Source organism: Aedes aegypti, chromosome 2 (genome assembly GCF_002204515.2).
Source record: "Aedes aegypti strain LVP_AGWG chromosome 2, AaegL5.0 Primary Assembly, whole genome shotgun sequence".
NCBI classification, from domain to species: domain Eukaryota; kingdom Metazoa; phylum Arthropoda; class Insecta; order Diptera; family Culicidae; genus Aedes; species Aedes aegypti.
In genome coordinates this window covers 45,528,314-45,554,277 of record NC_035108.1, presented here as the reverse complement: position 1 = coordinate 45,554,277, position 25,964 = coordinate 45,528,314, and the positions used below count along the sequence as shown (strand labels likewise).

The 25,964-nt window shown below is 41.2% G+C and overlaps 1 protein-coding gene across 1 annotated transcript; it reads right to left on the bottom strand.

The window, feature by feature from the left end:
• Nucleotides 1-1,629: 1,629 nt before the first annotated feature.
• LOC5571872 (microcephalin) lies at nt 1,630-23,437 on the bottom strand. The gene is made up of 6 exons (XM_001659933.2): nt 22,829-23,437; nt 22,195-22,549; nt 21,934-22,126; nt 7,056-8,918; nt 2,700-2,873; nt 1,630-2,226 (listed from the first exon to the last, which is right to left on the bottom strand). Exons 1-6 carry the CDS (start codon nt 23,229-23,231, stop codon nt 1,699-1,701), a joined length of 3,516 nt encoding a protein of 1,171 aa, XP_001659983.2. The 5' UTR covers nt 23,232-23,437; the 3' UTR covers nt 1,630-1,698.
• Between the last annotated feature and the right edge of the window lie 2,527 nt (nt 23,438-25,964).

The window sequence follows — 25,964 nt, the reverse complement described above, 5'->3', positions numbered from 1 at the left end:
AATAATTTATCGCATCTCTTTTCCTGGCTTGTGGATTTTCGGAAGTCCCCCAGACAACCAAAATGTACGTATAACGAAATCACCTGGAGGCTTTGTATGTGCAAAATTTCACTTATAAGATGTCGCGAAAAGGCCTTCTACGTACAAAAGTGGAGGCGATATGCGTGCATATATTATGTGATGAATAATAACATACAATGCGAGTGTATAAATATTCTACCGAATCAACCTGTGATCTTATGCGACTTAACTTATGATAACAAATGTTGATTTGACAGCTGCTACGGATTGATGCGACTTACTTTGTACGAGTGTACGAGACGAAACAAAATGTATAAATGAACTCAGAAAAGAAGTGTTTTATGCGAGGAAACTCATCAAACTGACGAGTTCATCCACGGTGTTTTGCGGGTTTGATGTAGTAAGTATGAATAAACGAGTTGTAACGTGAACTTTCATGCGATTTCTGGTTGTCTGGGCCTTTGATTCGAGGATAATTGGGGTTTGCCTGTTTCAAACGAGCCTCGCCAATAATCGCCTTCTATGATGGGCTCATCAGAGTATGTACTCAAATCACGGCATAAAAATTAATATAGTACACCATGTACTCAAATAGTCTACTTGTTGGTTCAATAGTGTAACAATTGATAAACAACACATTTTTGAAGACATTTTTTTAATTTCAATAAATACAGACAAAATCTAACATTTTTTGTTCCAGCACTGGGTACGAAAGCGTGTGCTGTGTACGAACAGCGAGGTGTTTTCAAATGTGTTGTACACAACACAATAGCGCGACTACTTAAGGTGATTATAGAACGAAGCCGCACCTCAAATTTTCAAAAGCACAAGACTTGAGAACCAAACGGCGCTCTGCGTTGAAAATCTATCCCATTGGTCACCACCAGCAAGCGAGCAATTTGATTGGTTTTAAATGCGAACTGTTGTCAGATTCTCTCGTCTTGTGCACTTGAAAATTCAAAGTTTGGCTTCGTTTCATAATCACCTTAAGTATTAAGATATTTTAGGATCCTCTAGAATTTTGCTCTAAGATTTTTTCGCAAGGTGATAAAAAATAGCTTTAAGGACCATTTTGATTAACCCTTCCTTTCCCACGGCTTTGATGGATTATTTCTTTGCCAAAAAATCGTTCCTATAAAAAGTGCTCAAACAAACAAGGCTAACCCATTAGCTTAAATTTACGAGACCAATTTATTTTTTTTTAGCTGTTTATCAATAGAATCATTCTCTAGTAACTAAACTTCGTAGAAAATCAATGGAGCTCTGGAGGTATCGTGGGAAAGGGAGGGTTAGAAAAGCGTCTTTAAGAGACCATTCCATTGAAAATAGAGACCTGCAATAATGATTACGTGTTTGAAGTTGAAGAAGAATTCGATTGTGGAATAAAAATAAGTAATAGGGATGCGACGAATCAGGATCATGTATTTCACGATTTACAAACGGATAAGAAATTCAAACTGAAGAAAGTCCTAGACTGTCGAACATGAGGTTCACTATACTACCACCTCTGACATGAACCTGATATGAGATTGAAGACAGCACGGCTGCCAACGGGATAGGTAACTTTTCTATAAGGAGAGTTTCTTTCGTACTTATAAGACTGACATGTACTTACTATAGATGCAGTTGTAAATTTATACTAAGCGTTGAAAAAAATATGAACTCGAAAAAAATCAGTCATTTACGAACCAAATACTGGTAAACCTTTTTCACCTTATTGGAGCTTATACTATCCAGTACCCACAGTGGACTGACACAAAACGATCCCTCGGTTAAAGTTTTCTGTGCCACATCCTTCCGTGCTGACACAATCACATATTTAGCTTTGGTCGCATCATCCGTTATCTTACCCTTGCATGTGATGATCAGTTCCCGCAGTTGATCGTGCGGTACCTCGCACTGCTGGGCCACGTAGAACGGCCCACAGTCGGCAAACAGATCGATGCGGTACCGTGGCCCGAAGGCTTGCCGTTCGCTACGGCATAGCTGCACGGCCGGGGAGAAATCCCGTAGCTCGAACTGCTCCTCCGGTAGCCATCGGCTGGCAGCTAGCGACTTTTCGATCCACTCGTACGAAATGATCCACAGACCACGGGTTAAGGCCCGCAGCAGGTTGATCGTACGGCGCGATTCCAAACTGACTAGATGCGTCGTACGATCGGTAACGTTGTTCGTCACGGTGAAACCGCCCAGTTTTGCGACGACCTGTTTGAATAGAGGAGGAGTAAAACGGTTAGCTTGATCGTGAGGAAACGTTGCAAAAGAAACAGCCAATCCAAGCACATTGAAAGACGACAAGTTTTCAAGACATGAGAAGGGTTAATGGAATACGTGAGAGGTCAATGTAATTATGTCTAGGAGAACTTACCGTTTTTTTCAAACTAGGGGATCACTATTCGCTGCTTCATTGTCTCGTTTCATTTCGTCAGCAATTTACCTAGATTGGGAGTTTCTTTTTCGTGGAACTGATTAGTCAAACACTTTCATTTTCAACGTTAAAAGTTTATTAAAATCATGATTTAGGCTACGAACATATGAAACAATTTGCAATCACACAGCTCAATTAATTGCGCATGATCGTCAATCGAACTGAACAAGATTAAATCGAGGGAAAGTGTTTGAGAACTAAACGCATAAACTAAAAACATAAGAAGCAAAATAAGTTAATGCAGTCGTACCTCTTTCACGAAGGTATGTTGCGCCGCGTGTAGGTTGGTGGTGGCCAGCTGGAACTGCGGCTTCACCGCTGCCGACTGCGATGCTACGGTGGGCAGTCCAGCCCCGAGCCCGAGGGCTTTCATCGTACGAGCCTGGGTGCCCATGACGTGCTTGCTGCTGGTGGTTATTGTGGGCTGTAATGGGGAACAAGAGTGCATCAGGTGGAAATTCAGCTTTTATCAACTAAGGGTTAATAATGTCCACAAGAATTGTCCCAGGACTCTAGGTTTTCCTTTACAAATCCCGGAATTGCTTCAGGAAAATATCAAGAAATGTTTTCGTAAATTACTTGAAAACTTCTCTAATTCCTAACTTCCCATTATATAGAAAGAATTTCTATGGGAAATCACAAAGTCTTATGAAACTTGTTGAGAAATACCTACGCTTGAAGGAATAATGAAGAATCTACTTAAGAACTAAAAGAGGAATCAACGTAGGATTGTCTCGAGATTTGAAGTTTGGTGAATTCTGTTGCAAAATTACCCGAAGAATTTTTTTAAGGAATTTCTGTTCTGGGAGAGAATTGAGAACCAGAGCTACAGGTCCAAAGCCCTGATAAAATTGGATGGTTGTGATGGCTATGACCGTGGTCATCACGTAAAGAACAAACGGACAATGCTGTATCGTGTCAGCAGCGAGGAGGCAGCTCCTCTAGCACGATGTAGATAGCGCAACCCTGGTTAGGTGGCCTATCGAAGACTCTTCACCAACCAAGAAAGGCAAAAGTAGAGCAAACGGATTGATTTTACGGCAACGGACCCAGCAACGAGAAAAGGACAACGATTGGAAAGTTGAATCTTGGAACGTGAGAACTTTGAATGAACCCGCACGAGTTGGGCTCCTGGCTCGTGAACTGCGGAATGTCGGCGTGAACGTGGCAGCTATCCAGGAAATACGCTGGCCGAGAACCAGTGAACGCGAATTCCGAGCGGGGGACCCCATCGCCAACACTTCATTCAAGTACCACATCTACTACAGCGGTGGCGACAGAGCAGAACGTGGAGTTGGCTTCACAGTCGTGCCTATTCTGCGCGGCGTGTGAGGTGACACGAGTCGAATGAAGTGACAATTGTCGACTCGCTCCCATTTGATTAACATTAGTCGTCTCACGTCACTCGCGGTGAGAGCAACTCGTCTCGACTCACACGCCGCGCAGAATAAGCACGAGTGATTGGGAAGCAGATGAAGCGAATTATTCGGTGGAAACCGGTAAGCGACCGAATCTGTGTGTTGAGAATGAAGGGCAAGTTCTTCAACTACAGCCTGATCAGCATTATGCACCAACGAACGATAAGCCCGATGACATTAAAGATGAGTTCTATGAGAGTCTGGATAAGGCCTACGGAGAGTGCCCAAAACAAGACGTCCAGATAGTCATCGGCGACGCAAATGCGCAGATCGGGAAAGAAGATTTCTTCCGACCCGTCATTGGAACGGAAAGCCTTCATTCCGTCACCAATGATAATGGCCTGCGGCTAGTAACCTTCGCTGCTGCTAGAGGGATAGCAATCAGCAGTACATACTTCGCGCGAAAGAATATCCGCAAACACATCTGGCGACACCCGAGTGGCGATGCCTGCTCCGAAATAGACCACGTGCTGGTTGATGGGCAACATTTCTCAGATTTCATGGATGTCAGGACCTTCCGAGGCCCTAATATGGACTTGGATCATTATCTCGACAGCCTGTGGGACCCTATCCACGAAGCTGTGACAACAACGGCGCGGGAGGTGATGGGCACTAGTCAACGACGAAGACGAAACGACTGGTTCGATGAAGAGTGCCAGAGAATGACAGACATGAAGAACGTCGCCAGAAGCCGTATGCTTGTGGCCGGTACCCGACAGAATAGAGAGCGGTACAGAGCAGCTAGAGCCGAAGAAAAGCGAATCCACCGCAGAAAGAAAAAGGCAGCACGAAGAAAGTGTGGTAGCTGAAGCTCAAGAAAGCATGAACCGGAATGATATGCGGAGATTCTATGCAACGGTCAATGGTGCCCGCCATGTGCAATGATCGAGAAGGGAATTTGCAGACCGATAAAACGGCGGTGGCTGCCAGGTGGAAGGAGCACTTTCAGCAATTGTTGAACGGTGAAAATGGAAATGTAGCGAGGAACAGGATGAACATAGATGATGACGATCAAGCTTGTGGACCCACCGACCATAGGAGAGGCCAATAAGGCTATCAGCGAGCTGAAGAACTGTAAGGCTGCTGGGAAGGACGAGATCCCGGTCGAGCTTCTCAAGCACGGAAGTGAGCAGCTTTACCAGTCGTTCCACCGAGTACTTCTAAAGCTATGGGAGGACGAAGAATTGCCCACCGACTGAATGTCCTCATACGCCCGATCTACAAGAAAGGAGTGTGCCAATTACACTACGGAACACGTTTTTGTCTCAAGCACTAAAATACCGCTATTTACTTAATTAAGGGTTGCTGAATCCATTGCCGTTTTCAAAAATATCATAGCACGTCTAGTTTTCCAGATATTGGCTGTTGAAAATGCCAAATTTGACTATTTCAGCCAACTTGCATGAAAGTTTTCCAACTTGTACGGCAATTTATTTGCTTGATTTGCCACAGAATTCAAACTTCATGTATATAACAACACTTATCATCAAAGTTCATAATACTATCGATGCTCAAAAGTTATTTTTTTATGGTTTAGAAAAGTATTGTATTTTGCCATATAAGAGAAACGAAGTATTTTCTATGGAAAATGCCAGCATGTTAAAATAAATCGATTTTATCTAAATTTAATCGTGAAATTTCAACCAAATTATATATATAATGAAAGTTTAAGATCTATTTTGCATGTTTGGTGGATTAGATCACTAAAAAGTTTGATAAAGCATACCTTAAATTTTATGTAAACATCAATGAAACCAGTGTTTTATACAACTTTGACGACCTTTAGCTAAAAATTGTGACGTGCTAGAACATTTCTGAAAACGGGATCAGATTCAGCAATCCCAAATCTACTAGAGACACATAATTTGATCCTTGAGACACGCAAAAATGTCTTTTTTGTTACGCTGTGTTACAGAGGAATTAGCCTGCTGAATTCGGCGTACAAAATTCTGTCGCGCATCCTGTTTAACGCTCGAGGAGTCCTTCGTCGGCGAATACCTAACTGGTTTTCGTGAGGGCCGTTCGACAACGGACCAGATGTTTAGCTTGCGAATGATCCTAGCAAAATTCCAGGAGTATAACTTGCAGACTCACTATCTGTTTATTGATTTCAAGGCGGCATACGACTCAGTGAAAAGAAAAGAGCTTTGGCAGATAATGTCTGAACATGGTTTTCCGGCGAAACTAATTAGGCTGATACGTGCTACGCTGGATGGTTTGAAATCAAGTGTTTGGATCGCAGACGAGGTGTCAACCTCGTTCGTGACGTTAGACGGATTGAAGCAGGGAGACGCACTTTCGAATTTACTGTTCAACATTGCACTCGAGGGTGCTATTGGGAGATCTGGCGTGCAGAGAAATGGCACTTGAAATGGACGTTGAAAGAGTCAGACCGGAAAGCTCTCGGTGTTTTTGAGCGTAACAATACTCGGTGGGAAACTCGAAAATGATGTGTGGCGCAGACGCATGAATCACGAGTTGTATCAAGTGTACAAAGATGCGAATATTATCAAGCGTGTAAAATACGGGAGACTTCAGTGGGCTGGTCACTTAGTGCGATTGTCGGAAGAAAGAATTGCGAAAATAATATTCAGCAGGGGATCAGGTAGAGGTCGGCGGCTTCGGGGAAGACCACGAATACGCTGGCTGTACGCATTGGAAGAGGACCTGGCGACCCTAAACGTTCGGGGCAACTGGAGAAGTTTCGCCCAAGAGCGACGAAGATGGAGCTCTACAATACGCCCTGCAATGGCGTGACGCTACGCTGTAGCCATCAAGGTATCACTGAGGGGATTCTTGCAACATTGCATGTGGAAATTATTGCTGAGGGATTTTCTGGAAAAAATCCACTAAGCATTCTTAAAGATTTTTTTGGGTAAATTTTTGTACCTTCAAATTACTGAGAAGAGAGATCCCTAACGGTGTCAAAACTGGTAATAGTGAAACTACGCCCCAAACTATTCGTTAACCACAACGTTCGGTACCATAATTATCATTCATTGGCTTTTTTCGGTGAACGCGACACTACTCAAAGTGGAAGGGGGTAAGAAAAGTAATGCAAGAACGTGATGGATATAGAAGCACAAGCGATCGACAAGAGAAATTAGGAATTGAGGGTCATATGCGCGAACAACACAATCGAAACGACAAATTGTTGCCTAACGTTATGTGCTGCAAGAATAACCTACCTTGTTCGGTTGGCTGAAAAACATCGAGCTGCGCCGTGAGGAGACGCCCGCTGCGGAGGTCGTTGTCTTCGGTACCGATTTGGGCGTTGGCGGCGCAAGCGAACGACGCTTGCTTACGGCTGGGGTAGTAGTACTTTTTGGCTTCTTGTTTGGGTTCTCCGCGAGGGAGTCCTGTCCAGTGCTGACTACCGATGCTGGTGGTGTGGGTGGTGGTGGCGTTTCGGACAGGGACGGCTGAGCGTTGAACAGTTTGCGCTTGCGGGAAATGGTGGTGGCGTTTGTGATGTCCGACGACTCCCGAAGATCGGCGCTCGTCTTGAATTTGATGGTCTTTTCCGTCGATCGCGAGAGCTTCCGGTAGAAGGTATCCAGTGAGGTTTGGCGGGCGATGGATGCCGGTTTGGAAGGGGGTGATTTCAGTACGGATTCGATGGATGGTGCGGGAGTTTGTTCCGTCGTCGATTCTGACTGTTTGGATAGCTTGTTGATCTGGGACAGACGCTTATCGATGATATCCATTGAGATATCATAGATAGTTTTGCGACGTTCGCTCATTGGGGTTTTTGTGGAGCTAAACGTCAAACTGGATTGGTATTCTTCTAGAAGCGTTTTGTTACGTTTTTGAGTCGCCGAGGCAGGTGTGGTCGTAGCTGCTGAAGAAGTTTTGGTAGTTTGAGTTGGGGGAAGTGGCGTTGTAAAGGCTGCGGTACGATTTGCAACAATCGGAGTGGTGTTTTCGGGAGTTTCTGGGACATCTACCGAAGTGGACGGAGTGTAAAGAGTTCTCCTTCGGTGAGAAGAGTTTGCGTTTGCTGGGGTACAATTCGAGGCTTCCGTTGAATTGGCCGCTGGATTAAACACTGTGCGCCGTCTATTTGTCGCAGACTTCTCAACAGGAGTGATTTGTGGCTTATCGGATTCGTCGTAGATTCCTGGAGTGTACAGCGTTCTCCTGCGATTAATGCGAAAAGCGTTCAAATCTTTGGCATCCATTTCTGGGGTTTTAGTCTTCCGTGGTTCGAAACTGTCAATGACGTTCTCAGTGGTCGAAGGACCCAGAGTTCTACGGGAGGCCATTTCAATTTGAATGGCCTTTTCAGTCTTTTCCGAAGATTGCTCCATCCTACTTGGTGAGTAGATGGTATTCCTCAGTTTCTGGCTTGTGGCCGGAGGAATGTTTTCTTGCACATCTGCACTGTTGGCCTTACAAAGGTCCATAGCCTTGGGCGAACAGATTGTATCCCGCTTTCTTGGAGGGGTGTTCTCCTTTGAGGCCGAGATACACATCGTTTTCCGTCTATTACGTGTCGGCTTTGGGATCGGAACCACAGGAGATTCATTCTCTTCTTCCACACTGGTGATTCGTGGTGTGTGCAGAATCGTCTTCCGGCGCTGTCTAGTCCCTACATTTGTGGCCACACCTTCGTTACTGGCACTGCTGCTCCTCCTTCTCCTAGTGGGAGTAACATCCTTTTCAGCAGATCCGTTAAACAATGACTTCCTGATGCTTTTCGGTGGAGCTTCCGGAGTGACCACGTTCTCCTCTTTTTCGGCCGTGCTGACAATCGGAGAATTCCGGAACTTCTCCAGCAGCTTCATTGGCCCAGCCAGCAGCTTGTCGAAGTCATCCTGCGGTTCGGGAGTGTTCTGATTTTCCGCTTGGAACTCGTTCAGAATTCGCTCCAGGCCGTCATCCTTGCGGAGTCGATGCAGTACCGGCAGCTTAGCCGGAGGTGAAATCACAGCTTTTTTGGTGCAACCATTTGATTGCTGATCGTTTGGGGTGCCTGTTTTCAATGGGAGCCGTTTCTTTCCTCCGGATCCGGTGACTTCCTCGGCTCGAGGTTGCATCGATTTTTGTCGCTAAAAGGTAGAAAGCAGAAAGTTCAATGACTGATTACTGTGTTCGGGTCAATATGACCCGAAACGCACTTCCATACTTCGGCGAGGATGTTCGGGTCATATTGACATGCAGATTTCGCAGTCGTTTCACAACTTAATATTAAAGCTTTGTACTCATAATTATCATTAGGGCTTACATTTTGTAAATCCGACTAAAAATCTATAGTTGGAATCTACTAAACTTGATATCGAACCACGAGCGTGGGATGGAAACCTTAAGCGATGTATCTTCAGTTTCTACCAAAAACATGAATTGATCACTACTCTGTGTACCGTGAGAACCATTTGATGGCCTCCGAAATTAGCCCCATGGTCAATTGGTTATTAGTAGCGCTCTGAACATTTTGCATTTGCATTTTGCACCTAATTCAGGACTGGTAGCGAGTGTCTTAAAAATAGGAATTTTAGAATAAGGTCTCTGAAAAAGAGACAATGAACAGGAACAGGAACCGAAAAGAAAACATGTAGGAAACAAGAATACATAAAAAATCCCAACTGGAATTTGCATTTAGATACTATTCAGAAGAGTTCGTCAGGAGTTCATTTAGGTAATAATTCTTTTATGGACTTCTGCTAAAGATTATTTAAACAAATTCCTTAAAAAAGTCCTAAGTCCTCCAGGTATTCATCCATCGATTCTCTTATAGACTTTGCTTACGTCCTAGATTTCCGTTGAGGATATCTGCATGAATTCATGCAGTGATTTTTCCAGAGAAGGTTTATTTGATGATTTGTTAGGTATTTCATTAGAACTAGTTTTTAGTAAGATATACTTTCTGGAAGTTTACTTAGAGATACTTTCAAGAAAAAGTACAGAGATTTCTTCAGGAAGGCGTCTCAGATTCTTCGGAATTCCTTAAAAATTATTCTTTAGTTAAAATACCAAAATTTAGGAAGTTTACTTGTAGATCCCAAAATACCTCCAGAGATTCCTTCTTGGAGACTTCTAGAAAATCTTCGAAAATAATCTATATTTTTTTAGAAATTTTCGAAAAAAAAAGAGATTTGTGAAACGAAATCCTACAGTAATCTCTGAAAAATCTTTTGGAGAAATTGTTGATGAACTTCCGCAAGATGCTCTGAAAAAACTCCTTGACACCAGAGGAAGTTTGAGTGAATTTTCTAGTTAAATTGCAAAGGTGTTCCTTAAGAAACGTCTGAATGAATTCTTAAAAAAAAAACATGTGTAGTAATCGAAGGAGTTAATAGTTAGTATTTTTTTTTTTACTTAATCATTTATTTATAAGGCTCATGCGCCATTAGGCATTACGGAGCCGAGTTCTTTTGATTTTATTTACAAATTCATGGTGTTTCCTTAATTTCTATGTTAGTTTTGGGGAACCGAAAAACTCGCGGTTTGGTCGAGGTTAGGGGTAACAATAATTTCAAGGAAGGGATAGGATAATGGGATCGTTTCGTTGACATTCAGCAGCTTTAAGTTGTGACGTGTTTGCTTTGCTGCTGGTCGAACGTTGAGTGGACAATGACAACCTGTAACGATACAAAAAGACGGGTTTCGAGAGGACACAAGGTGGACAAGTGGACCGACAAGAAAGGGGAGTTAAACAAGAATGTTAGCTTGTTTCAAAAAATTGTACATAAGCTTCATGTACACAAAGTCAAGTTTACCCAACACATCCCTAATGTCTTCCTTTTCTGGTTTCCTTTGGGCCCTGAGGGATGCACAAAAATCAGATCTGGCAAAACCGTATTGGGGGCATTCCCAAACTACGTGGTTGATATCTTGGTAACCTGCACCGCAGCTGCAGTGATTGCTATCTGTGAGCCCTATTCGATAGAGGTGAGAGCCTAGAGAGTAGTGATTGGACATAAGACGACACATTACCTTAATAAAGTCTCGGCTTAAGTCCAACCCCTTGAACCACGGCTTCTCCGATACCCGCGGGAGAATGGAATGTAACCACCTGCCCAATTCTCCGGCATCCCACTTTTGTTGCCAGCTGACCAATGCATGTTGACGAGCCATTGAAAAAAATTCATTGAAGGCCATTTGTCGATCATAAATATCGCCTTCCATAGCGCCCACCTTGGCAAGCGAGTCCGCTTTCTCATTGCCTGGAATCGAGCAATGCGAAGGGACCCAGGCCAAGGTGATAGTATATGATTCATTAGATAGAGCACTCAATGTAGATCGTATTTCACCGAGGAAATACGGAGAGTGCTTTACCGGCCTCATTGAACGAATAGCCTCTATGGAGCTAAGGCTGTCCGTAAAAATGAAATATTGATCAGAGGGAAGAGAGGCAATTCGCTCTAATGCGTAATGTATAGCCGTTAATTCTGCGACATACACGGAGCAAGGGTTCTGAAGTTTATATGCGGCGCTATGAAACTCATTATATACACCAAATCCAGTGGAATCATTTGTTTTTGACCCGTCTGTGTAAAACCTTCTATTGCAGCTGACGTGACCGAACTTGCTTGCAAAAATTTTTGGTATTTGCTCCAAACGAAGCAGATCTGGTATTCCACGGATATCTTGCTTCATGGTCAGATCAAAAACTACAGCGGAACTTGAGAAGTCAGGGAAGCAACCGTGATTGGGAAGATTCAAAGAAGGATTAACCTCCAGAGTCATGTACGCGTAGTACAATGTCATAAACCTTGTTTGAGGATTTCGTTCGATTAGCTTCTCAAAATTTTCAATTACCAACGGGTTTAACACTTCACAGCAGATGAGGAACCTTAACGACAATTCCACGAACCGATCTGATAAAGGCAGTATTCCTGCTAATACTTCTAAGCTCATGGTATGAGTCGAGTTCATACAGCCTAAAGCGATCCGAAGACAGCGATACTGAATACGCTGGAGCTTCAGAATGTGTGTTTTCGCGGCGGATTGGAAGCAAAAACTACCGTATTCAAGAACCGAAAGAATCGTGGTGCGATATAGCTTTATCAGATCTTCCGGGTGGGCTCCCCACCATGTTCCTGTGAGTGTACGCATGAAGTTGATTCGTTGTTGGCACTTCTGATACAGATATCTAATTTGTTTTCCCCAGGTGCATTTAGAATCAAACCAGACCCCTAAATACATATGTGATAAACCTTGAGAGAGTTCCTTACCCATGAATTGAAGCTCTAAATCCGCAGGATTACGCTTCCTAGAAAAGACAACTAACTCAGTTTTCTCCGGAGAGAATTCGATACCCAGCTTTACAGCCCATGCGGACAAATTGTCCAGAGTATCTTGCAACGGTCCTTGCAAATCGTCCGCCTCTGGTCCTGTGACAGAAACAAGGGCGTCATCCGCAAGCTGTCTTAACGAGCAATTTCTCATGAGACAATCATCAATATCTCTTACGTAAAAATTGTAAAGAAGAGGACTTAAACACGAGCCCTGGGGGAGACCCATGTAACTTATGCGCAAAGTTGTCGAGTTTCCATGTGAGAAAAACATATGCTTCTCAGACAACAAATTGTACAAGTAGTTGTTCAAAATCGGGGAAAGTCCACACTCGTGGAGTTTGTCTGAAAGGACATCTACGCAAACTGCATCAAAAGCCCCCTTAATATCCAAAAAGACTGAGCCCATTTGTTCTTTTTGAGCATGGGCCAGTTGAATTTCAGTAGAAAGCAACGCAAGACAATCGCTCGTTCCTTTGCCTCTGCGGAATCCAAATTGAGTATCAGAGAGAAGGCCATTCGATTCAACCCATTTGTCCAGCCGAAAGAGAATCATCTTCTCTAACAACTTCCGAAGACACGACAACATCGCAATAGGACGGTACGAGTTGTAGTCCGAAGCAGGCTTTCCTGGTTTTTGGATGGCAATAACTCTCACTTGTCTCCAATCATCCGTAACAGTGTTGCTCTCCAAGAATGCATTGAACAAGTTCAACAAGCGCCTCTTTGCGACGTCTGGGAGGTTTTTGAGCAAGTTGAACTTAATCCTGTCCATACCTGGGGCAAAATTGTTACATGAAAGGAGAGCAAGTGAGAATTCTGCCATCGAAAAAGTTGAGTCCATTTCATTCCTTTCGTCTGGATAATCTCGTGTGATCGTTTGCACTTGGACAGAATCCGGGCAAACTTTCTTCGCGAAGTCGAATATCCATCGAGAAGAGCTTTCACGATCCTCATTTACCGATACCGCATTGCGCATTCTTCTTCCGACCGTCCAAAGAGTTCGCATCGACGTTTCCCGTGATAAACCATTAACGAAATTCCTCCAGTAACCGCGTTTCTTCGCTTTCACAAGGCTCTTGAACTTGCGATCAAGAGAACAATACCGATCGTAGTTATCGCGCGTGCCACGTTTCCGATATTCTTTAAACGCATCTGATCTTTCGCGATAGACTCCGGTGCATTCGCCATCCCACCACGGGGTGGGCGGCCGACGTCGTACTGAAGATCCTGGAACCGGTTTACGTTGAGCTTGAATAGCACTGTTTATAATCAACGCGGATAAGAATTGATATTCTTCCAGCGGCGGAAGTATATCGACCGATTGCTCACCTACGGAGATCGCTTCAGCGTATTTTCCCCAGTCGATATGCTTCGTGAGGTCATACGCTACGTCGATCTGGTGTGTCCGACACGAATTATTGGTAACTGAAATTTTGATAGGCAGGTGATCACTACCATGGGGATCCTGAATTACTTTCCACATGAAATCCAATGATAATGAATTCGAACAGATTGAGAGGTCTAACATACTTGGGGGATCTGGAGGTTTTATCCGTGTTGCTTCCCCAGTGTTCAAGATTGTCAGATTGAAGTAGTCGCAAAGATCATATATTAAGGTTGCGCGATTGTCGTCCCTCGGTGACCCCCAGGCTGTACCGTGAGAATTAAAATCTCCTAGGATCAACCATGGCGCAGGCATAGCTTCGCATATAGCCGCTAAGTCTCTGCGAGAGATTCTAGCGTTTGGCGGTATGTATACACTGGCTATGCTAAGGCTTTTACCACGGACTGTAATATGACATGCAACTACTTCAATGCCTGTCATCAAGGGGAAATCGATTCTGTAAAAGGAGTGAAGCTTGCTAATCCCCAAGAGCACCCCTCCATATCCATCCCCTCGATCCAGACGAATAATATTAAAATCGTGGAAAGAGATATTTTTATCAGAAGTTAGCCATGTTTGACAAAGAGCAAATATGTCACAGCGAGTGCTGTGTACTAAAAATTTGAACGCCTCCATATTTTTTATAAGGCTTCTACAATTCCACTGTAGCACTTCGATCATATCTCCGACCTCATTGGATAAGTTAGCCATCGAAAGATATGAACGAGTCAAGAAGCGGCCACTTTGAAGCTATTTGCTTTAGAAAAGGTTTCACCAAAGAAAGTGCCATGTTGATTAGGTTTCTCGTTTCGGGTGAAATTTGAAACATTTCGAAGATGAAATCCACTATCCCAGAAAGAGTCAGTTTTCCGGAAGCACTGTTTGGCTCCTGCTGACGAGTTGGTTGAGTTTCTGGGCGAAAAACTGGGGCGACTGGGGTTTTAGATGTTCCCGGAAGTGACGGAAATTCTCCAGCTGAAAATTTAAAACCTGGAGGTGAGGATTTTTTGGTATTTCCGCCATTTCTTGATTTTGCCAAAGGGTTTTGAGGAGAGTTTTGAACAGGAACGTTCTGAGAAGCCTGTTGCTTCAAGTGCCGTTTTGTAACCGCACGCTTCCTTTTCGTTCCTGTTTCAATTATGGTATACTCTTCCCCATCCTCAGAGTCGTCGCATTGATCATTATCCGGCAGGGATGCGAAGATATTGTTACTGGTTATAGAGTGGGCCGATGGAACAACAGTCGGAGCGATCTTTTTCAGCATATCTGCATAAGATCGCCTAGACCGTTGTTTCAGGGAGTTTATGGTATGTTTCTCCCGCTCTAGGTACTTCGGGCATGCACTGAGCTCGTGAGGAGCTTGGCCACAGGAGGTACATCTTGGCTCCATATTGCAGGAACCTTCGGCATGTTGTTCGCCACACTTACCGCAGCGTGGTTTGTTGCTGCAGTAAGGTGCAGTGTGGCCCAACTGCCGGCACTTTTCACAGTGCATAACCGTCGGTACGTAGAGACGGACGGGTAATCGAAGACGCCCAATCACAAGGACGCTTGGTAAGGCTGATCCGGAGAAGCAGTTAGTATTTGGTGTGGTATTTCATGGAGTGAAACGATTTATTAAACCCTAAAGAATCGATGGATCTTTGTTTGCAGGGCTAAAGAATTGATGGATATGATTGATTATGCAATAACCCATAGTAATAGGCTGTTTGTCATCAAACCAATCTGTCATGGAACGGCCTACTTTTCAGCACTGAATTATGCAGTATAGTTATTACGCAACGCTTTTTCATTACGCAACTGTTTTGAGTGGGGTAATGTATCATAACACAACAATTTTCATAAATTGTGAAATAATGGTGAATGCATGCCGATCTAATTCTTATTGCCCTCAAGAGGTCTTCTACAAAATTGCACAACATATTGTACGCACCTCGTACTAATTTTATTTCTAATTTTCTATGCACGACATTCATCTAATTTGGTTAGTCTCAAGTTTGAATTCTGTCAAGATTTTTTTCAGAATGATGTACGATTCTCACCACAATTAAGGGGTTATTAAAAAAAAATCCTCGATTTATTCCACAGATTTGTTGAGAAATGCTTCAAGTGATTTGTTTTGCATCTCTGTTTCAAAATCTCTAATGATCTTTTGGCAGTAAATTCCTCTTGAACAGGAATTTGGCTAAAAGTTATATCACAAGTTTCTTTACCGTAGTTAATGAATTTGATTTTTTTGACTGGAATCGGAAATATGAACTAGTAACCTATATCAAGCTAACGTTCGTCTCGTTAAAAAAAAATGATAAGTGAAATCTTCACTGCGCCATCTTTTTGTGTCATGACAGATAATTGTTGAAGATTTGAAATTACTGCAGTTTTCTACATTTTAAATTTACATGTAGATTGGTTAACATACGCATAGAACGCATTTTCTTTTCTAGTCATTTCTATATTAGCCATAGAAACGTGTAGTTATGATGTCACCCCAAGCAACACACATGTTATAATTGTGTATTATCAACTAATATATGACTAATTTTGGTCATATATCAGTTGATAATACACAATTATAACATGTGTGTTGCTGGGGACAGTTTGGTCATTATTTTTATCATTTTGGTCACAGAAGTCACTATCATTTTGCAGTCTGACTACTACCAGCCCTGTGCTTGAAAATCACTCGAGAAATATTTGGTAGACCTACAAGAGTACCTATAATATATGGATAAAATGGTCGGTGTTCAAACAGACTGCACCAATTGTTTTTAATAATTTCAGGAAACCACTGATGAATTGGCTTGTTTAGGGGAATCAAGATTTTCAGATATTCTAAATCAACGTTTCTGTTTCTGTTCTGGATGAACCACTGCGACCAGTTTTCTTTGATATTTTATGGTTTACTCGTGTCCTTTGTTTAGTGCATGTTGTTCTACTCCATTACTATTGAAGAATAATGAAGTAGTCGTTTTTCATACATATATCATTCTTTACCATGTTGCATAGAGTCTCTTTAGAAAAAGATAGCGCTATTTATATCTTTTGGAGAAAATAGTTTGTCATCATTAAACTCTCGAAAGCGCGCCCCCAATTCTGGTTCGGCCATGCATCGGTGCTCAGCGTATTAAATTATTGCTCATAAGCGTATTAAATAATTACTCATAAGGTTCAAAGTCGTTTATTGTAACTGTGAACAGGCTTCATCGCATTAGCCATTTAGTTTCCTTGAAACAAGAAGCTTATTTTAGAAGGTAGCAGGTCTGCTATTCCACTGATTCGGAATCAGCATAAGGTACCGCGGGGCAAGTGGGAAAATGGGGTAAGTGAAAATAATTGGTATATTTTGCTGAACATGTGAATTAACGTTTTAAATTCATGCGTAAACCTTTGAGGCCATTAAGAACATTACGATAGGTAAGAGATTTCTCAGATTTTTCAGCCATTATTGCATAATAGAGCGAATGATTGTTAACCTGTTAATTAGCACTCCGTAACAATTTGCCGGCGTGCAATCTTATTTTAATATTTTCAGCGGAAAAAAGTTGAGGAAAATTATTTCCTGTACCACTTTTGAGTTGTCTCCTCTGACAGTTTTAAACTGCAATAAAAAAGTTTTAAAATAAATTTGTCATAGACCTAAAAATAACTAAAATGAAACACCGTCAATTTTCTAATCACGTGGCGCAAGTGAAAAGTTCATCATTATAGATTGAATTTGAATTTTCTCTTTAGGTCGCTATAAGCATACAAGGTTCGCAATTGTCATAGAACAACAGAACGTGCTGATAATTCAAGAAACACTATACTGAAAGCGTTGAATGCTATTATCATGGCCAAATCATGGAACTTCTTTAAAAATAAGGTTACCAAATATTACGATATTAATATGTTTATTTCGGACAGCCGATTAAAAAAAAAGACGTTGATTGAGAAGTTCCAACATAAGAGAACGCACGGAAATCTCGTGGAATGTCTATGTAAAGCTAGTTCAAAACATAAAAATGAGGTATAGGTGTATCCACATAAAAAGTTTTCAAATACTTTATTGAAGGATTCCGTTTGATTTCACCCGTCATATCCGATTTTCCTAAAAACAAACAACGAGCGCTGTAAATTCTACAGAGCAGAAATGCAATTGCTGTCCCATGATGTGAGAACTAATATTGGAAATGTAATTGTAATTGTAATTGCTCGATCCACACCCTGGCAGACATCCGTCCGCCTATCTAGACACGGGCTAGGTGAGGACCTACCAAGCCTCCCCCGTTAACATGTCCTATACCGTTTAGCACACCGGGATCTTCCACAAGCAGGCGCCGGTATTTAAAGCGGTCCCACAAGTTTCAGATACATTAAATAGATATAGTCCCTCTGGCACTAAACCGAATAGCGCCCTCCACATCATCACCAGCACTGCCCATCCCGCGCGCCAACAAAATGCCGGAAGTAGCGTGCCGTGTAGCACATCAGATGTTTTACACAGCACACCACCTCCGACACCATGCTCAACGTACAGCAAAGACAGCGCTGATAAAAAGCGGAATGCGTCATTCGATTCAGTACCAGAGGGACTATAAATGTAACGAAGAGGAAATGAAAAAGATAGTAGAGATGGTTTGGCTGTTGGATTGCTGAAACGAGAAGAAATAAATAAAGTTATTACGTTAAAACGTGGTTTTTATAGTTAAATAAATGTATCGATAGTTTCTCATCTGTTTCTTTTCCGTATCGTAGTTGCGTCGATTATATCCAACTCGAGTTTTATCGTCTCCGCTCGGGCAATGAGGACCGCGATGAAATGAAAATATAAAAATATGAGCATTAGTGTTTATCTATTATTTAATGTGGTTCTCATTTGCTTTCCAATACCTAAGTAACATGTGAACACTGCCTCTATCAGAAAATTCTAATAAATTATAATTTATCCTCCTACACTTCCCTAACACAAAGTATCTCTATTAAATAAAACATTTACAAGTGCAAAAGCGCAAATAATAACCAAACAAATACCCCAAAATTCTTTCTCATTGTACGACAAACATTTCAAAACAATTACGAAATGCTAAAATTCAACAATAACTACCCTCAACAAAACTTTCATTCAATCACCCTTAAAATACCTACACAATCATCAGTAGACCCTGCACTATAATAACCTCCTAATATAACGCAGAGCTAAAAATGCTCTCTTGCGTTACACAATCTAAACAAAAAGCCATTTTCAAATACTTCCCATAATTTGTGCGCGGCAAAACAAATTCCACTTTCTACATAATGTAACCCAGCATGAACAGCTGCCCAACTCTCCAGATCTGCGCCCTCCAAGTTCCAAGGTGCTGCTGCCTTACGTTGAAAACTTCTTTCCTTCAAAGTCTGTCTATCAATTCCGAACTCTATTGCATTCTACCATACCAATCAGACCCTATTCCTGACTAAACACAAAGTCATAACCCCAATGTGATGGATTTACCCAGTAAATCCACAACCTTGTCATAACCCCTTTTACGTTAAGCAATCCTCGAGAGTCATCCATATTAATGCTTGGCAAAAAAAAAAAAAATATATATATATAGGTGTCAGTATTCAATCCACAAATTCCAAATTACACCACATTACGTTGGTCCGTTTGGCGTCGCCGGTGGATACCTGTTCTGGCATTCGTTTCTTTCAAATTTTACTTCTGTCCTCCCACTTTATCAATACGAATGTTGACGAATCACGATAATCTGAAGATCGTGACCAGAACGGAGGTAGGATTTATTACTAGGGACCAACCACCACCAAGAACTAATATTGGAAATGTTGCAGTTATAATGTTGTCGAATCATTTCAACACACAACAGAAGAAAATTCAAGTAACAAAAATAAAATTTCCTTTGTTTACATGTTATTTATTTTATTGTTCATTGGGATGCCTTAACAAATGTTAAAGGTAATAGAAATCGTGAATATAACTGTTAGTTTTTGAATTCATTGTTCAAAACGATAAACTTTTCACTTTCCCCACTTGTGGGGCAAGTGAAAAGTAAGGAGACGTTTTTCAAAAACTTTTTCTTTTTTTTTTCTTTAATTTTACATAAAAAATAAATTTCTGCATACTGCTTATATTTGATGGGAGTCAAGCTAAAAAATATACACGACCTCATTTGTTTCATTTTAAAGTCTTTAGAATTTAAAGAATCCCAAATATGCGAAATCTAAAATTGTTTACCGGTATATAAAAGTTTATTCTTTTTTGCTTTTGATGCCGGACTTTACCTTTTTTAGCAAAGTAACAAAACCAAATAAGTTTTTTTATTGCTTGTGTGATAGCGGAGGAACCTTTTTTTCGCACCAGAGATTTTGACACATGGCATTGCAGAATTCGTTCTCATTTGATTTTGAAGCACGATCAAAACAAGCGAAGGAAGGCATGTATCGGCCTGAATTTTCCGCAAGTTGTAACAAGCTTGATGAATAAAGAAATGAGCGATAGCTTCAAAGCGAGAGCGATATAAAACCCATTTCTCTCGCATATTTACCATTGGAAGTTGGCGTTTCATTTTACTGAAATGATAAACAGTCCCCGAACGTACGATATCAATACTAGAGATGTACCGAATAGCACTATTCGGCTTTCGGCCGAATACCGAATAGTTGAGAAATTATTATTCGGCCAAACGAATATTCGGCCGAACATTCGGCCGAATAATGGGTCAATATTCGGCCGAATAAAACCGTTAATTTCGGTCGAATAAAGGCCCAAACGCAATGATAGCGGAACGGCAACGGAATGCGGTACCGGTTCGCCAGGATGAACCACACCATCTCGACTGAGTTGACAACGAATGAAATTGAACTAACACTGAGTCGACAAGCTTGTTGTAGTCCATGCTGGCGAACCGGTTCCGCTTTCCGTTGCCGTTCCGCTATCATTGCGTTTGAGCCTTAACACCTAGTTTTTAACGGTGAAGAATTGATCGGAATGATCGTTTTAAGCTTTTGAAACCGTGTGAAGAAATAACAAAATTTTAAAGCTCTGAGGATTTATATTTCTAAAGTAAGGGATTTGTATCTTTTTGATTGCAGTTTTGATCCATTTAACTTTTTAAGGAACTAGGTTAATACGTCGCTTTATTTCTCATCCGACTTCTGGAAGTGCTTCATATTTATTAGAGCAAATACATCGCATAGGGTCCGTTTTCCCTTAGTAGACAGTCCCCTATATTCGCACTAGTAGCTTTTTACGACCGTTTTTCTATAAATCGAAGCAAAATATTTTTTGACATGAACGTCAGGAGTTATTTATCTAAGTACCATTGATTCACAGCTCAATTTTGTTCAAGAAATGATTTTTTGCTTAAAATTCTAGCTCCCTTGCACCTATAGTACACCTACTGTTCCTATAGTAGAGAAACTTTGTTTTTTTTAATAAACATACGATTTTGATTTTTTTTTGTTTTGCCTACGCCGTAAAGCTTTTGGAACAGGAATTAGAAATAGTGCTACTATAGTCACATGTGTTCCTATAGGCACAAGCGATAATAAATGCAAAAGTTTGAATTTTCGTTGTTTCCATATTTTTTACAAAACCAAGGTGAAAAGCACTTTCAGTTTACGTAAAAATAATACCACAACACAATCCATGCAAGATGAGTGAAATATTGAATGGCTTGTATATTGAGCAGCATCGCAATGCCGTAGAACGGAAAAATTCTCAAATTTTAAACATTTAGTATCAAACTCCATCCATGGAATCCACCAAAGGGAAAATTTGATGTATTATCACTTGAATAAATTAATCGTTTTTTTTTTTAATTTTCCTCCGTATGAAACATAATGTTTTTTACAATTTATTTTATTTTGTTATTATTCGGTCACTATTCGGCCGAATAACAGATTTCATTATTCGGCAGACCGAATATTCGGCAAATTCAAAATAATCGAGATATTCGGCCCGAATATTCGGCCGGCCGAATATTCGGTACATCTCTAATCAATACTGTTCCCTGGTTTGATGGGTTTTATCATGCACTGTTATCCCCCGATCTAATCAGAGCTGTAACAGAAGATGATAAACAGACTCTAATGATGTGTTGCCGATCATGATTTTTACAGAGAGTGATGGGTGGAAGACACCCTCAATTTCCTCAGTATCAAATCCGTGATTAATACTTATTATCAATATTGTTTTTACTAGATTTCACGAAAGCGTTAATTTTGCCCCGATGCCTTTGTACCAGACAATCAATGAAAGCAGCACGTCGTACTTGAATACTAGCCGAGGGTAACCGAAAAGCATTGCTATTTAATAGTCTTAATGTGTCAATTATGCCCTTAATACCCATACAATTCAAATCAGCGGCGTTTTGTAACATTTGTCTTGAAATAAACTCTCATTATGACCCGAACACCATAAACGTAACTTTTTTGAACTTGAATAACCTATTCGAAGAGACTCACCCGAATCTTCTTGAACAGCTCCGGATTCTCGTAGCGCTCCACGTTGGAGATGGGATAGCTGTCCGGATTCATTAGGCACAGGTGCCGCTTACATGCTTCGATCCACAGAATAGAAACCACCGGAACGTTCATCTTCTTCGCTTTCTGGTAAGTGGAGAGGAGACCATCTTTGAATATAACGTGCGTTGTGTCTCTGGGAGGAATAATACAGAAGAGAATAAGTATAAAACTCGAGTTTTCTTTTGAATCTTGAAACCCTACTTGTACAACTTGTCATTGACTTTGGCCCCTAAGGAAACCAAATGATCTCTAATTCCATCGGAACGATTGTCTGTTCCGGAGCGAACCTCCACATAGATGCACACACCGGCCATCAGTTCCTGAATGGTTTTGGGTCGTGGCATTTGGCGCTCTTCCGCCGTAATTATGTCCTGTTCTTCGTGCGGAACGTCAAACTGGCCATACGCTTCCCGCTTGGATGGCGATTTGAGTGCCCGGAGGGCTCGAAGCCGCGTCGTTGCCGAAGGACTCTGCAGATCCTTGTACAGCCGTGCCAGGCGGGGATTATTCGGACAATCCAGCGGGAGGTTCGGTGGAGTGTAACATCGCAGGAGCACTAGAACAACGATTGATTTCAATTTTATTAACGATTATGATAATTGATTAAATTATTTTGAAGTCACCATCAATGTTTGTGATTGATGACTAAGTATGATTACTGATTAAACTCAGTATGATTCCCTATTTCGCCTTGCCTAATAATTTAATTGTCCTCTATTTTTTGCTGTGTAAATAGGTTTTAAAAAGACATTAAAGTGACTGCCACTAAAAAGTGACTCGCTACCAGCCCTGTGTCATAACCTTCAATGTCTTTAAAACAACAAAAAGACCTTACCGTCCGACTCGATCAGCAGTTTCTCCTCGCTGGATATTGGATCCTCCTCGGCCAGCGACGATAGTAAGGACAACTCGGACGCAGATTCGAATCCCTCTTCCGCCAGCGGTTGGTCCACCGGAGTGGCCAGGATCTTCATCATCATATTCTCGTGAAGACTCATTCGCTTTTTGGTGGCACCGGGCGTTCCCGGAACCGGTTGACTCGAGCTCCGGCCCAGGCTGGCGGTTTGTTCGGAGGGTTTTCCATTGATCGTTACTGACAGGGAAGCATCCACGGCCAGCGAATAGCGCCGACGGACTTTCGTGGAACTCGTCGCCAATGGTGACGCCGTAAATGTCCCGACGATCGACTTTCGCGATGGCTTCAGATCGGGTGTGAAATTTAACATTACCCGATTCATCCTCGCTGCGGGCGTTTTCACTATCGTTCTGGCTAGACCATTAACGCATTAAACTGCACCGCACTTTCTACTACCAAACAAATTAAACACCTTTTTTTTCGCGGAAGAATCCACCAGATTTTGCCCGATTTCAATCACAATTCAATCCGATCCACCACTGAATGCAATCGGCTGTTTTCAACTTTTCGTTCTTTATTCGGCTCAGTTGTTGCCAACGGTCGTTTTTGTCACATGCATCGGGCGAAATAAAACTGCAGCGCGGAAGCTTTCGAGCGAAAAGCTTTTGGTACGTTGGTTTGAGGCTCTTGAACTGGTAAGCGCTCTAAAAACATGCTACTCAGAGTTTGGGGTAGTCATAATGTATCCTTTGACTACTGATTAATTTCTGCTATTAAAAATACTATAATATCTATACTCTTCATCTAAATAAAAGATTGTCGCATTTTCAGCACTGAAAAAAGATAGAATAATTACATGCACGAAAGCTAATCCATTAAGCGAGTAAAACTAAACGGGACCAACTCAGTCCCAGAGTGGTAACATTTTATTAGAGTGTAGAGTGGTGTAGCTTGTTGGTTGAGCTTTCATAATGACTCGTCGGAAAGTGCGTGCGGAAGCTCTTTCATTTTTCAAGGGGTTCGCCAAAGGTGAGATTTTCCGCTTGATTTTCCATTTTCCATATACAGTCGACTCTCCACATCTCGATATCAAAGGAACTATCGAGATACACGGAGAAAAAAGAATTGTCCAGTCAATCATATTTGCAGGTAGATCAATCATATTTTACATTGGATTTCAGTCAACCATACATTGAAATTGATTCAACAATATCTATGATTGGTTTAACTATTTGGTATGATTGGTTCAACTACACAAAATAATTGAATCAACCATAGATATGATTGGCTCAATATTAATATACAATCATGACAAAGGTATTATTGTTGATGTTGTGTTGTCAAAACCGGCACGAATCTTCTTTATCGACATTGCAAAAATGCGACAAAATGTAAATAAATATGGGAGCAGGAATTCAAACCACTATCTTGAGAATAAGAGCGCATTAACTTACAGCTACTCCAACATCGCTTGTTGGTTAACAGCGGTTTTTCGCGGTACAGCTCATAACGTTTCATGGTTATAATGTGCGGAAAGCTAATTCAACAATAATATAATTGAAATATTCATGTGATGGAAGACAGAAACAAAAACAAAAGCGATTGGGCTAACCATACTGTCAGTTTAGAAGCACCGATAATATGCTTGAAACAATTGTATCCAGGCATGTTAAAGCAACTTTCGGAAAAGTTATGTCAATCATGCAAGAATTTTCTGCGTGTATGGAGAGATCGAGATATAGAACAAATTTTTAATGAATACTAGATTGAAAATCACTCCGTTACCAAGAAAATTAAAAACAAACAGAAGTCATTTTGTTGTCGCAAATTATTTGAACCCCTCAAATCTATATATATATTAACACATATATTGAGATTTTAGGTAATCCAATCCGCATGGTTATTAAATTGATTAACTCATTACGCGTGGTAAGGATGTTTAAATTATGGATGAAATTATGAAAAAAAAAATCCACGTGCTCGGCTGGAATTCGAACCTAGGACTCTTGTATGCTAGACGATCAAGACTATCTGCTTTTAGCAGCTTAAAATAGCTTTAAACGGCACATTAAGACCTAAACGGCTTAAAACGTTTTAAATCTAACACAGCGTGAAACGACTTAAGGGTTAAGCGGCGTGTAACTCAAAGAATCATTAGAATCATCATCTATGTAATAGTAGTAGTGTCGCCTTTCCATGTACATTTTCAAAACAAACAAACAAAAAATATAACATTTCTCGCATAACTTCTGATCTCGCCCTAAAAGCCATTGGTAACCATGTGTGTAGCTCGTTGTTTCTGAGCATTTGAATGGATTTTCATGTTATTTAACAACGCTATGGGAAAGAAAGGATCATTATCTACCTGCCTACGATGTTGGTTTGGATGTTTATTGTTTCTTGTGCTCAGAAACAACGAGCTACCCACGTGGCTACCAATGGCTTTTAGGGCGTTATCTCAGAGTATGCGAGATTTGTGTTAAGCATATACAGTCAACTTCCTCTAACTCGATATTGAAGGGACCATCGAATTAGGGAGGTATCGAGTTATAGAACACAAAACCAGTACGGAGATGAACCAGCCAAGGGCTGAAAATCTCCCTAATAAAGATAACTAACTAACTAACAAAACCAGTGCAACTGCGATCCAAGGGACCATCGAGTTAGCCATGAAAACCAATTTTTACTATGGTTCTCTAACTCGATGTCGAGATACGGAATATCGAGTAAGGGAGAGTTAACTGTATTTATATAAATTCGTGGGAAATTTAGACATCAAAATCTACTCTTCAATCGTACATATTAAAAGGAAACATTAAAATTTAATGGAAAGCAACTGAATTTATCTGTCTTATGTTGGATTCATAGCATATTTTTGTTATACATCGGCAAGATATGTTATGTTTGCAAGAGATGACAGTGTTGCCAGGTGGTAGGTGACAGATTTTTCTACCAAATGTTATATGCTTGCTTTCGAAACATTTACTGCATATTATAAACACTTACCATTTTGTAAAAAGTTATTCATCACAAGATCATTGATTTAATAAAATTTCAATGTTTTTTGTGATCGATTCACATAAAATGCTATGATTTTACGAACAGCAACTCTGAC